Source organism: Rutidosis leptorrhynchoides, chromosome 10 (genome assembly GCF_046630445.1).
Source record: "Rutidosis leptorrhynchoides isolate AG116_Rl617_1_P2 chromosome 10, CSIRO_AGI_Rlap_v1, whole genome shotgun sequence".
NCBI lineage: Eukaryota > Viridiplantae > Streptophyta > Magnoliopsida > Asterales > Asteraceae > Rutidosis > Rutidosis leptorrhynchoides.
Window position 1 is genome coordinate 206881253 of NC_092342.1, and position 15717 is coordinate 206896969.

The following is a 15717-nucleotide window of genomic DNA, read 5'->3' on the forward strand; positions in this document are numbered from 1 at the left end:
TTCTCACTTTGGTGAGAAGCGAACATTACTAATCCGTAAGCATAACATGCTTCTTTATGTTGCATGTTAGCCGCTTTTTCTAAATCACGAAGTCCAATATTCGGATATATTGAGTCAAAATAATTTCTTAACCCATTGCGTAAAATAGCATTTGGGTTCCCCGCAATATATGCGTCAAAGTAAACACATCGTAACTTATGGATTTCCCAATGTGATATACCCCATCTTGAGAACGAAAGCCTTTTATAAACCAAGGCATTCTTGGAACATTCTTCGAATGTCTTACAAACTGATCTCGCCTTAAATAGTTGTGCCGAAGAATTCTGACCAACTCTAGACAAGATTTCATCAATCATGTCTCCGGGTAGGTCTCTTAAAATATTGGCTTGTCTATCCATTTTGTGTTTTTATACTGTAAAATAGACAAGAGTTAGATTCATAAAAAAGATACTTATTAATACAAGCAATTTTTACATATATCATAAAGCATAAGCACACTATATTACATATATTACACCACACGAATACAACTATCTTATTCCGACTCGCTTGTTTCTTCTTCTTCGGTTTTGGTTCGTTTTGCCAAGTTTCTAGGGATATATGATGTTCCCCTAATACGAGCCGTTATTTTCCACATTGGTTTAGAAAAACCTGGTGGTTTAGAGGTTCCCGGGTCATTGTTACAACTTAAGGACTTCGGGGGTTGACGATACATATAAAGTTCATCGGGGTTGGAATTAGATTTCTCTATTTTTATGCCCTTTCCCTTATTATTTTCTTTTGCCTTTTTAAATTCAGTTGGGGTAATTTCTATAACATCATCGGAATTCTCGTCGGAATCCGATTCATCGGAGAATTGATAATCCTCCCAATATTTTGCTTCCTTGGCGGAAACACCATTGACCATAATTAGCCTTGGTCGGTTGGTTGAGGATTTTCTTTTACTTAACCGTTTTATTATTTCCCCCACCGGTTCTATTTCTTCATCCGGTTCCGATTCTTCTTCCGGTTCCGATTCTTCTTCTGGTTCCGACTCTTCTTCCGGTTCCTCTTCGGGAACTTGTGAATCAGTCCATGAATCATTCCAATTTACATTTGACTCTTCATTATTATTAGGTGAGTCAATGGGACTTGTTCTAGAGGTAGACATCTATCACATAATATCAAACGCGTTAAGAGATTAATATATCACATAATATTCACATGTTAAAAATATATAGTTTCCAACAAAATTTGTTAAGCAATCATTTTTCAAGTAAACACGGTCGAAGTCCAGACTCACTAATGCATCCTAACAAACTCGATAAGACACACTAATGCAAAATTCTGGTTCTCTAAGACCAACGCTCGGATACCAACTGAAATGTCCCGTTCTTATTGATTAAAAACGTTCCATATTAATTGATTTCGTTGCGAGGTTTTGACCTCTATATGAGACGTTTTTCAAAGACTGCATTCATTTTAAAACAAACCATAACCTTTATTTCATCAATAAAGGTTTAAAAAGCTTTACGTAGATTATCAAATAATGATAATCTAAAATATCCTGTTTACACACGACCATTACATAATGGTTTACAATACAAATATGTTACAACAAAATAAGTTTCTTGAATGCAGTTTTTACACAATATCATACAAGCATGGACTCCAAATCTCGTCCTTATTTAAGTATGCGACAGCGGAAGCTCTTAATAATCACCTGAGAATAAACATGCTTAAAACGTCAACAAAAATGTTGGTGAGTTATAGGTTTAACCTATATATATCAAATCATAATAATAGACCACAAGATTTCATATTTCAATACACACCCCATACATAGAGATAAAAATCATTCATATGGTGAACACCTGGTAACCGACATTAACAAGATGCATATATAAGAATATCCCCATCATTCCGGGACACCCTTCGGATATGATATAAATTTCGAAGTACTAAAGCATCCGGTACTTTGGATGGGGTTTGTTAGGCCCAATAGATCTATCTTTAGGATTCGCGTCAATTAGGGTGTCTGTTCCCTAATTCTTAGATTACCAGACTTAATAAAAAGGGGCATATTCGATTTCGATAATTCAACCATAGAATGTAGTTTCACGTACTTGTGTCTATTTTGTAAATCATTTATAAAACCTGCATGTATTCTCATCCCAAAAATATTAGATTTTAAAAGTGGGACTATAACTCACTTTCACAGATTTTTACTTCGTCGGGAAGTAAGACTTGGCCACTGGTTGATTCACGAACCTATAACAATATATACATATATATCAAAGTATGTTCAAAATATGTTTACAACACTTTTAATATATTTTGATGTTTTAAGTTTATTAAGTCAGCTGTCCTCGTTAGTAACCTACAACTAGTTGTCCACAGTTAGATGTACAGAAGTAAATCGATAAATATTATCTTGAATCAATCCACGACCCAGTGTATACGTATCTCAGTATTGATCACAACTCAAACTATATATATTTTGGAATCAACCTCAACCCTGTATAGCTAACTCCAACATTCACATATAGAGTGTCTATGATTGTTCCGAAATATATATAGATGTGTCGACATGATAGGTCGAAACATTGTATACGTGTCTATGGTATCTCAAGATTACATAATATACAATACAAGTTGATTAAGTTATGGTTGGAATAGATTTGTTACCAATTTTCACGTAGCTAAAATGAGAAAAATTATCCAATCTTGTTTTACCCATAACTTCTTCATTTTAAATCCGTTTTGAGTGAATCAAATTGCTATGGTTTCATATTGAACTCTATTTTATGAATCTAAACAGAAAAAGTATAGGTTTATAGTCGGAAAAATAAGTTACAAGTCGTTTTTGTAAAGGTAGTCATTTCAGTCGAAAGAACGACGTCTAGATGACCATTTTAGAAAACATACTTCCACTTTGAGTTTAACCATAATTTTTGGATATAGTTTCATGTTCATAATAAAAATCATTTTCTCAGAATAACAACTTTTAAATCAAAGTTTATCATAGTTTTTAATTAACTAACCCAAAACAGCCCGCGGTGTTACTACGGCGGCGTAAATCCGGTTTTACGGTGTTTTTCGTGTTTCCAGGTTTTAAATCATTAAGTTAGCATATCATATAGATATAGAACATGTGTTTAGTTGATTTTAAAAGTCAAGTTAGAAGGATTAACTTTTGTTTGCGAAAAAGTTTAGAATTAACTAAACTATGTTCTAGTGATTACAAGTTTAAACCTTCGAATAAGATAGCTTTATATGTATGAATCGAATGATGTTATGAACATCATTACTACCTTAAGTTCCTTGGATAAACCTACTAGAAAAGAGAAAAATGGATCTAGCTTCAATGGATCCTTGGATGGCTCGAAGTTCTTGAAGCAGAATCATGACACGAAAACAAGTTCAAGTAAGATCATCACTTAAAATAAGATTGTTATAGTTATAGAAATTGAACCAAAGTTTGAATATGATTATTACCTTGTATTAGAATGATAACCTACTGTAAGAAACAAAGAATTCTTGAGGTTGGATGATCACCTTACAAGATTGGAAGTGAGCTAGCAAACTTGAAAGTATTCTTGATTTTATGAAACTAGAACTTTTGGAATTTATGAAGAACACTTAGAACTTGAAGATAGAACTTGAGAGAGATCAATTAGATGAAGAAAATTGAAGAATTAAAGTGTTTGTAGGTGTTTTTGGTCGTTGGTGTATGGATTAGATATAAAGGATATGTAATTTTGTTTTCATGTAAATAAGTCATGAATGATTACTCATATTTTTGTAATTTTATGAGATATTTCATGCTAGTTGCCAAATGATGGTTCCCACATGTGTTAGGTGACTCACATGGGCTGCTAAGAGCTGATCATTGGAGTGTATATACCAATAGTACATACATCTAAAAGCTGTGTATTGTACGAGTACGAATACGGGTGCATACGAGTAGAATTGTTGATGAAACTGAACGAGGATGTAATTGTAAGCATTTTTGTTAAGTAGAAGTATTTTGATAAGTGTCTTGAAGTCTTTCAAAAGTGTATGAATACATATTAAAACACTACATGTATATACATTTTAACTGAGTCGTTAAGTCATCGTTAGTCGTTACATGTAAATGTTGTTTTGAAACCTTTAGGTTAACGATCTTGTTAAATGTTGTTAACCCAATGTTTATAGTATCAAAAGAGATTTTAAATTATTATATTATCATGATATTATGATGTACGAATATCTCTTAATATGATATATATACATTAAATGTCGTTACAACGATAATCGTTACATATATGTCTCGTTTCAAAACCATTAAGTTAGTAGTCTTGTTTTTACATATGTAGTTCATTGTTAATATACTTAATGATATGTTTACTTATCATAATATCATGTTAACTATATATATAACCATATATATGTCATCATATAGTTTTTACAAGTTTTAACGTTCGTGAATCACCGGTCAACTTGGGTGGTCAATTGTCTATATGAAACCTATTTCAATTAATCAAGTCTTAACAAGTTTGATTGCTTAACATGTTGGAAACATTTAATCATGTAAATATCAATCTCAATTAATATATATAAACATGGAAAAATTCGGGTCACTACAAATACCACCGAATTACATCTATCCCATTGATTTAACAAAACTTCATCCTTTTCATAATCACTTCTTTTACAAGTTCCATCAATAAATCCCTTTTTATTTTTAGTATTTAAAGCAAGAAGCATAGCTCTGCTCTAAACATTATAATTTTCAGTTCCTTTCAATTTAATTGACACAAGTGCAGTTCCAGTAGTATCACTAGCATGCAGATACAGAGGATCACCAAAATCTAATTTATTAACCAAAGTTACAGAAGAACTACCATCATCATCACCAGCCATAATAAAAACACAGAAGAAACAAACAAGCAAGAAAACAATAAATCAAATAACAAGTAGAACACAAAGAAACTAGTAGAGGATTAAGACAATTAGCACATAAAACCTCAACAAATCCACGGTTCAGACACCTGTAAGGAAAAGAAACAAACCACAAACGACTGGCTACTAGCCAGGAAACCTGTAAAGATGATTAACAAATAAAGGTCAAGATCAATCTACGCTTGATCAGGTATTCATAGATCTCAAGGATCAAGATCAAGAGTTGGGCGTAGAGATCTGGTCTAGGTATAATAAAGCACGAATAAACATGAGACTCCCCTATTAGAGTGAAAACTCTAATTTGTAGAAGAAAACAGAAACCAAGTAGCAGCGGAAGACAATCAAACACCAGTACATCAATATCAGACAAGTTGAACAAACCCTAACCCTAATTTTTCAAAATTAGGGTTTTCAGTAGATCACCACGAATCAGTCAACAATCGGTTGAAAGAAACACCCCAAACAAACGATCGAATCGCTCTGATACCATGTAAAGTAATACGAATCAATAACCAACAAATTACCAAATCTCTAAAACAGAGATTAATCCTTCTTTGAATCAAACAAAAAATACAGAAACAACAATCTTCTATTATCGAAGAAGATTGATTAAGTATAATCAAAACAGAAATCGAAACTACAAGATCATAATAGATGATCACACAACTGATTGAGAGAGAAAACAAAAACACAGAAATCGATCGAATGAATTCACCCCCAGAAACCCTAAAATTGGGTATAAATATAAATTAATAATAGCAATTAAGTCCCTCCAGTTTGTCATCTTGAATCCTTGAGCTCCAAGTATTCCAAATGCACCAAAAAGCCCCTTGAACTTAGAAAAAACATGCACAACCACTCCTTTTCAGTTAAACACTTAACCTGAAAAAGTAACCAAGGACTAAACAAGTAAAAAGGATTTTAACAAATAATACAAGAATAAGATTGTAGAAACATCATTATTTATCATATCCAAATACCCTTCTAAGAGTTATTAGGATCCAAATTACGTAACAAAACTGTATGACCATATTAATACGGTCAGTGCCACATACGTAACATAATCCTAGATACGATCAGCCCACAAGAATTCTCTCGTCAGATCATTCATATCTTCAGCTCTGGTATGTTAGATCCACTCCTCAGCCCTTTTTCTTGTGTTGTTCTGTTCTCAAGATTACCTGCATACCTTGATCAGCCTTTACATGTGTATAAGAGTTCAATCGTAAGATGCATATATGATAACATGTATTCTGCATGTATCTGCTAATGAACGGACAAGTAATGCTCCGTATATGGTTGAGGTATCTTTATGAGATTTCAAACTGAATACGTGTAATTGAAAAATTGTTACATGTATTGTTAAAGTTCACTAAGAACACACATGTGGCTACACGTATGGTAAAAAAAATTGTAATTGGTTACTACACACAATTGGTTAAATGTCGAATGTTTACTAATACGTGTGTAGCTATAAATCACTGTATACAGAATCTTTGTATTTGTTGATGTCTAGGAAGATTCATTATCGCATATAAGGTTACATGTATTTGTATGTATTAAATCCAATAATTTTTGGTGAGTATGTTTATTATAAACATACTCACCAAAAATTATTGGATTTAATACATACAAATACATGTAACCTTATATGCAATAATGAATCTTCCTAGACATCAACAAATACAAAGATTCTGTATACAGTGATTTATAGCTACACACGTATTAATTCCGAAAGTACAAATACTGAGATGAAACACGTTTGAAATATTGCTATTTTAATATAAAAACGCGCACTATTAGTTCTTTAGTATTATTATATTATTATGTTCTTAACTGTTTGTTAATGACTAAGTTTCATTAAATTATATATATATATATATATATATATATATATATATATATATATATATATATATATATATATATAGTGGTAGGATCAAGAGGGAGGGAAGTAACCAATCGGGGGGAAGCGGGGGAAGCAAAAACTTTTTTCTTTTCGTTTTTTGAAAAAACTTTGTTCACGAACATTATAGATGTGATGAAAATATGAATATTTAGTAGAGACACTTTGTGATAAATGTTTTTATTTTGGCGGGAAAACGCTCGAAGAAATAATATATAACAATTATCGTGTTTTTCGAGCGTATGTTGATATTTTAGCTATTGGGGTTTAGATATTAGGGTTTATAGGGTTTAGATATTAGGGTTTAGAAATTTAGGGTTTAGGGTTTAGATTTGGGGTTTAGATTTAGGATTTAGATTGAGTTTTTAAAACGAACAGTTTAGAGTTTAGGGTTTAGGGTTTAGGGTTTAGGATTTAGGATTTGGTGTTTTGAGTTTATGGAATAAACTCAAAACACCAAACCCTAAACCCTAAACCCTAAACCCTAAACTCTAAATCGGGCTAAATTTTACTTCACAAAACATGAAGAAAAAAAACGTTCATATTCTTCACGAACAATATTATCTTGAATGTTATTTTTGTCGATCTTTTTTCCGCCTAAATAATAACATTCATCACGAAGTGTCTCTTCTAAATGTTCATATTTCCGTGTGATCTTGATGCCGGAAAAAAAAAATCCAAAAAAACAAAAAAAAATAAATTTTGCTTCCCCCCGCTTCCCCCCTATTGGTTACTTCCCCATTGATTATGCCCCTATATATATATATATATATATATATATATATATATATATATATATATATATATATATATATATATATATATATATATATATATATATATATATATATATATATATATATATATATATATATATGCTATCATACGTCTTCATTAAATTATTATATAATATTCATGGTTCTTGTTTCCTGTGTAACAAATTATGTATATATATCATTTAAACACATACATTCACTGTTCCTGAGTATTTTTTATTTCAAAAGGGTAATTTTATCTTTTTCTTTAACAGATATTTATTAAAATCAAAACACAAGAACACAGCATACTCACAAAATGATTGAAATCGAAATTCATATAGATATGATTTAACATTAAGTGTTTTTTTGCTCGTGTCCCTTTTTGTTATTTTATCATATTTTTAACAGCTCCGGCTACTTTGTCAAACACATAAATATATCTAAAAAGCTCTTGCTAACAGCAACTAGCTATCAGTTTTCAACTAGCAGCTAGCAGTTATCACCTTCTAGCTCCAGCTTTCAGCTAGCTTTGCCAAACAACAACAACAACGAAACTCAATGTTTTTGTTATATTATTAATATTTATTATTAATACTTGCGCATTAATGAATGTATTTGTATACATTTACTTGTTACCGTATTTAACTTTTCCATGGCCCGACAAGTCTTTGTGACACTCGTACTTTTCAAGAATAATATTTTTGAATATTATTTACATTCATGATTATTTATTATTAATTATTTTAATTAACTAAGGTTAGTAGTTAATTACTTGGGCTTTATTTATTTAAATTGCATACTTACTTGTACTTGGGCTTGGACTTTTATTTCATGGACTAGTAAGCCCACCCTACACATTTAATGGACTTGTAAGCCCATGTTATATGCTAATATTACATTAAGGGAAAGCATGGATTAATTAGCTTAATTCAGAGACAAAACACTTCAAGCATGCTACACCTTTCTCACATGCATTTAACTTACTACCCTTTCCTAGCATACTACAATAACCAACACATGAAAGCAAGCATTTGACTACCTCATTTAGCTAAGAAAAACCGTCCACTTTCAAGTACTAGGAGGGATTCATTTTCAATTTATTTTTGATACATATACTCTTGTATTTCATTTCCTTTACACACACATACATACAACACTTCAAATTTTCTCTCTTTTCTCTCTAGCTTGTAAGTAACAAAAACTTTTTCTTCTTCTTTTCTTGTACCAAAACCGTAGCTATACACTTATCATCATCATTCTTGCTTGTTTGTTACTTGATTGTTGTTTGTTGTTAGAGATCAAACTTGTTAGTTTGCATCTCCATGAATCTTGCTTTCTTCACTCTTTTGTTGATGAAGAACCAAGAACAAGAACTCAAACTTGTTAGTTTGTAGTTCTATACTTAAGTGTTTTCAAGATCTAGAGTTCATAAACTTGATGATCTTCTTTGTTTTCATGTTTGTAGACTTAAATCTTAAGATTCAAACTTTGATTTGAATATTCCTAAGTATGAAACAAAACATGAACAAAATACTTGTACTTTAGTTTATTTCTTTCTTTTGTAAGTACTTTAAAGTTTGTGATGTTGTTATTTTGGTCAAGTGTTACTAGTTAATCTTGATCTCATTTTTCTTGAACCAAAGTTAACTTTGTAAGTTCAAGAACATGGAAGTATAACTTTTTAGTTATAACTTCATAAACTTGTGTTGGATCTAAGTTTCTATAGCTTATGGTTGTAGTGACCCAAACTTTTCCATGTTTATATATATATTAAATGAAATTGTTATTTACATGATTAAGTGTTTCAAACATGTTAAGCAATCAAACTTGTTAAGACTGGATTAATTTAAATAGGTTTCATATAAACAATTGACCACCCAAGTTGACCGGTGATTCACGGACGTTAAAACTTGTAAAACCTATATGATGGCATATATATGATTATATATATAGTTAACATGATATTATGATAAGTAAATATCTCATTATATATTTTAACAATGAGTTATATACATAAAATTGAGAGTATTGAATTAAGAAACTCGAAACGATATATGTAACGATTATCGTTGTAACAACATTTAACCGTATATATATCATACTAAGATATATTAATATATCATAATATCATGATAATGTAATAATTTAACATCTCTTTAGATATAATAAACAATGGGTTAACAACATTTAACAAGATCGTTAACCTAAAGGTTTCAAAACAACATTTACATGTAACGACTAACGATGACTTAACGACTCAGTTAAAATGTATTTACATGTAGTGTTTTAATATGTATTCATACACTTTTGAAAGACTTCAAGACACTTATCAAAATACTTCTACTTAATAAAAATGCTTACAATTACATCCTCGTTAAGTTTCATCAACAATTCTACTCGTATGCACCCGTATTCGTACTCGTACAATACATAACTTTTAGATGTATGTACTATTGGTATATACACTCCAATGATCAGCTATTAGCAGCCCATGTGAGTCACCTAACACATGTGAGAACCATCATTTGGCATATAGCATGAAATATCTCATAAAATTACAAAAATATTAGTAATCATTCATGACTTATTTACATGTAAACAAAATTACACATCCTTTATATCTAATCCATATACCAATGACCAAAAACACCTACAAACACTTTCATTCTTCAATTTTCTTCATCAAATTGATCTCTCTCAAGTTCTATCTTCAAGTTCTAAGTGTTCTTCATAAATTCTATAAGTTCTAGTTTCATAAAATCAAGAATACTTCCAATTTTGCTAGCTTACTTCCAATCTTGTAAAGTGATCATCCAACCACAAGAAATCTTTCTTATTTACAGTAAGATATCTTTCTAATACAAGGTAATACTCATATTAAAACTTTGATTCAATTTCTATAACTATTACAATCTTATTTCGAGTGAAAATCTTACTTGAACTTGTTTTCGTGTCAAGATTCTGCTTCAAGAACTTTCAAGCCATCCAAGGATCCTTTGAAGCTAGATCTATTTTTCTCATTTCCAGTAGGTTTATCCACAAAACCTGAGGTAGTAATGATGTTCATAACATCATTCGATTCATATATATAAAACTACCTTATTCGAAGGTTTAAACTTGAAATCACTAGAACATAGTTTAGTTAATTCTAAACTTGTTCGCAAACAAAAGTTAATCCTTCTAACTTCACTTTTAAAATCAACTAGATACATTTTCTATATCTATATGATATGCTAACTTAATGATTTAAAACCTGAAAACACGAAAAACACCGTAAAACTGGATATACGTCGTCGTAGTAACACCGCGGGCTGTTTTGGGTTAGTTAATTAAAAACTATGATAAACTTCGATTTAAAAGTTTTTCTTCTTTGAAAATGATTTTTCTTATGAACATGAAACTATATCCAAAAATCATGATTAAACTCAAAGTGGAAGTATGTTTTCCAAAATGGTCATCTTGACGTCGTTCTTTCGACTGAAATGACTACCTTTACAAAAATGACTTGTAACTTTATTTCCGACTATAAACTTATACTTTTTCTGTATAGATTCATAAACTTAAGTTCAATATGAAACCATAGCAATTGGATTCACTCAAAACGGATTTAAAACGAAGAAGTTATGGGTAAAACAAGATTGGATATTTTTACTTGTTGTAGCTACGTGAAAATTGGTAACAAATCTATATTAATCATATCCTAGCTAACTTATATTGTATAATATATATATATTCTAATATATTATGTAATTTTGGGATACCATAGACACGTATGCAAATGTTTTGACATATCATATCAACCCATCTATATATATTATTTGGAACAACCATAGACACTCTATATGCAGTAATGTTGAAGTTAGCTATACAGGGTTGAGGTTGATTCAAAAAATATATATACTTTGAGTTGTGATCTAGCCTGAGACGTGTATACACTGGGTCATGGATTGGGTCAAGATAATATATATCAATTTATTTCTGTACATCTAACTATGGACAACAAGTTGTCGGTTACTAACGAGGACAGCTGACTTAATAAACTTAAAACATTAAAAGGTATTAGAAATGTTGTAAATATATTTTGAACATACTTTGATATATATGTACATATTTGTTATAGGTTCGTGAATCGACCAGTGGCCAAGTATTACTTCCCGACGAAGTAAAAATCTGTGAAAGTGAGTTATAGTCCCACTTTTAAAATCGTATATTTTTGGGATGAGAATACATGCAGCTTTATAAATGTTTTACAAAATAGACACAAGTACATGAAACTACTTTCTATGGTTGAACGGTCGAAGCCGAATATGCCTCTTTTACTTGGTAACCTAAGAATTAGTAAACTAGTCTACTAATTGACGCGAATCCTAAAGATAGATCTATTGGGCCCAACAAACCCCATCCGTTGTAGCGGATGCTTTAGTACTTCGAGTTTTTATATCATGTCCGATGGATGTCCCGGAATGATGGGGATATTCTTATATGCATCTTGTTAATGTCGGTTACCAGGTGTTCACCGTATGAATGATTTTCATCTCTATGTATGGGATGTATTGAAATATGAAATCTTGTGGTCTATTATTATGATTTGATAATATATAGGATAAACCTATAACTCACCAACATTTTTGTTGACGTTTTAAGCATGTTTATTCTCAGGTGATTATTAAGAGCTTCCGCTGTTGCATACTAAAATAAGGACAAGATTTGGAGTCCATGCTTGTATTATATTATGTAAAACTGCATTCAAGAAACTTATTTTTAATATAATATATTCATATTGTAAACCATTATGTAATGGTCGTGTGTAAATGGTATATTTTAGATTATCATTATTTGATAATCTACGTAATGCTTTTTAAACCTTTATCGATAAAATAAAGGTTATGGTTGTTTTAAAAATGAATGCAGTCTTTGAAAAACGTCTCATATAGAGGTCAAAACCTCGCGACGAAATCAATTAATATGGAACGTTTATAATCAATATGAACGGGACATTTCAGTTGGTATCCGAGCATTGGTCTTAGAGAACCAGAAATTTGCATTAGTGTATCTTATCGAGTTTGTTAGGATACATTAGTGAGTCTGAACTTCGACCGTGTTTTCTTTAAAAACGATTGCTTAACACTTTTTTTGGAAACTATATATTATTAACATGTAAATATTATGTGATATATTCACCTCTTAATGTGTTTGATATTGTGTGATAGATGTCTACCACTACAAATCCCATCGATTCACCTAATAATAATGAAGAGTCGAATATATTTTGGGAAGATTCACAAATTCCCGAAGAGGAACCGGGAGAAGAGGAACTGGAAGAGGAGGAACCGGAAGAAGAGGAACCGGAAGAGGAGGAACCGGAAGAAGAAGAGGTTTCGGAGGAAGAAATATTGATACCTATAGTAAATCGAATAAATAAAAGAAAATCCTCAACCAACGGACCAAAGTTAATAATGGTCAATGGTGTTTCCGCCAAGGAAGCAAAATATTGGGAAGATTATCAATTTTCTGATGAATCGGATCCCGATGAGGATTCCGATGATGTTATAGAAATTACCTCGACCCAATTTAGTAAAGCGAAAGAAAATAATATGGGAAAAGGTATAAAAATAGAGAAACCCGATTCCAACCCTGATGAACTTTATATGTATCGGCAACATCCGTATTTCCTAAAATGTAACAATGACCCGGGAACCTCTAAACCACCAGGTTTTTCTAAACCATTGTGGAAAACGACGGCTCGTATTAGAGGAACACCATATATTCCTAGAAAATTAGGAAAACGAACCAAGTCCGAAGAAGAAGAAACCAGTGATTCAGATTAGAGGGTTGTAATCATGTTGTGTATTATATGTATTGTAGTGTGCTTGTACTTTTATGTTCTATGTAAAAATTGCTTGTATTGTTTGTTAATTATCTTTTACGAATCTAATCCTTGTCTATTTTACAGTATAAAAAAAATGGACGTTAAGGGTAGACAACTGAATATTTTAGAAGACCTACCAGAGGATATGATTGAGGAAATCTTGTCTAGAGTCGGTCAAAATTCATCAGCACATTTAGTTATGGCGAAATTAACTTGTCAAACATTTGAAAGACTTTCCAGAAATGCCTTAGTTTATAAAAAGCTTTCCTTTGATAGGTGGGGTATATCACATTGGGGAGATCGTAAGTTACGCCGTGTTTTCTTTAAAGCATTAAATGCGGGGAACCCAAATGCAATTTTACGCTACGGGTTAAGAACCTATTTTGACTCAACATATCCCAACATAGAATTTCGTGAATTAGAAAGAGCTTCTAACATGCAACATAAAGAAGCATGTTATGCTTACGGGTTAGTGATGTTCGCTTCTTACCATAGTGAGAAAAAGAACATCGGATTGCAGCTTTTAAATAAAACCTTCCCACAAGTGACGGATTCAGTAGTTGGGGTGAGAAGCAAGGTTTTTAGATTATTACGGGGCTGTTGGGCATTACGAAACCCTCGTCTTTTTGACGACATTACAACATGCTGCCTAGCTAATGGTCATAACGGTTATTTTCCACAAGATCAAGGATGGGAAGTCGTCTTAGTAAAACCTGAATGCATGACTTGTTTCTGGACTTATGAATTACGTGTCTTTATTTCTTTTGCTGAACAACTTGCGTATTAACTAGAATTGCCTTCATAGCTGCCAAGTAGCAAAGTTATTATGTGCTATATTTCATCCTATATGTATTATAGAGGTATTGTAAGTTTGTAAAATATTGTATAAAGTTTGAACGCGAAATATTATTGTAATAAGTTTTTCATATAGAATCGTAGTAGTTGAATTGTATAATAGCTGCTAAGTATGAACTTAACGGGTAGGTACTACCCGAATTAAAACTATAAAATGCTAATATGAAGAAAAAAATTTTATAAATAAGTTCATATTATGCTAAGAAATACTATTGACTAATCTTAAATTCTATATGATTAACTCAATTCTTTTGGCTATTTTGAAGGAAATGGCACCGGCAACTCGTCAGAACTTGAACATGAGTGAGGAAGACTTCCGTATTTTCCTTGTTGCGAACATAGCCGCAGTGCAGGCTGCAATGCAAAATAACAATAACTCTGGATCTAGCAGTGGAACTAATTCCGTAAGAAATCGTGTAGGATGCTCCTACAAAGAATTCACTGCCTGCAAACCTTTGGAATTTGATGGAACCGAAGGACCAATTGGATTGAAACGGTGGACCGAGAAGGTCAAATCGGTGTTTGCCATAAGTAAGTGTACTGAAGAGGACAAAGTTAAATACGCTACGCATACCTTCACAGGTATGGCGTTAACGTGGTGGAATACCTATCTCGAGCAGGTAGGACAAGATGCTGCTTACGCACTACCATGGTCAGCATTCAAGCAATTGATGAACGAGCAGTATCGTCCCAGGAACGAGGTCAATAAGCTCAAGGTAGAGCTTAGAGGATTACGAACGCAAGGTTTTGATATCACCACGTACGAACGATGATTCACAGAATTGTGCCTATTATGTCCCAGAACGTTTGAAGACGAAGAAGAGAAGATCGACGTATTTGTAAAAGGGTTACCGGAAAGAATTCAAGAAGATGTGAGTTCACACGAGCCCGCCTCCATACAAAAGGCAAGTCGAATGGCTCACAAATTAGTGAACCAGATCGAAGGAAGGATTAAAGAGCAGGCGACCGAAGAGGCTAACATGAAACAAGTCAAGAGAAAGTGGGAAGAAACCAATGATAAGAGTCACCAATACAACAACAACAATCACAACCAAAATCGCAACAACTATCCCAATAACCGCAACATCAATCGCAACAACAACTTCAACAAACGTCCCAACAACAACTACAATAACCAGCCCAAAAACAATAACAATAACAACAACAGCAACAATAACAATCCCAACAACAATCTCAATAACAACAATGGCAACAAAAACTAAATATAGCCATGCCAAAGATGTGAAGAGCATCACCTGGGTTTCTGCACGACATTTTTCAACAGGTGTAAAAGAAATGGTCATAGCGCGAAGAAGTGCGAAATCTACGGACCAATGCATAACAGAACTAAAGGAACAAATAATACTGCCATAGTTTGTTTTGGATGTGGAAAACCGGGCCAC

General features: G+C 32.2%; 1 protein-coding gene across 1 annotated transcript in view; it reads right to left on the reverse strand.

Moving 5' to 3' along the window:
• LOC139870772 (uncharacterized) overlaps nucleotides 1–4887 on the reverse strand; it is a 30014-nt gene extending 25127 nt beyond the window's left edge. Inside the window, exons 1-2 of the mRNA XM_071858548.1 lie at nucleotides 4783–4887; nucleotides 4626–4740 (exon numbers count right to left, since the gene is read on the reverse strand). Coding sequence (XP_071714649.1) covers nucleotides 4626–4740; nucleotides 4783–4887 — 220 coding nt within the window. The remainder of the gene's footprint in view (nucleotides 1–4625; nucleotides 4741–4782) is intronic.
• Between the last annotated feature and the right edge of the window lie 10830 nt (nucleotides 4888–15717).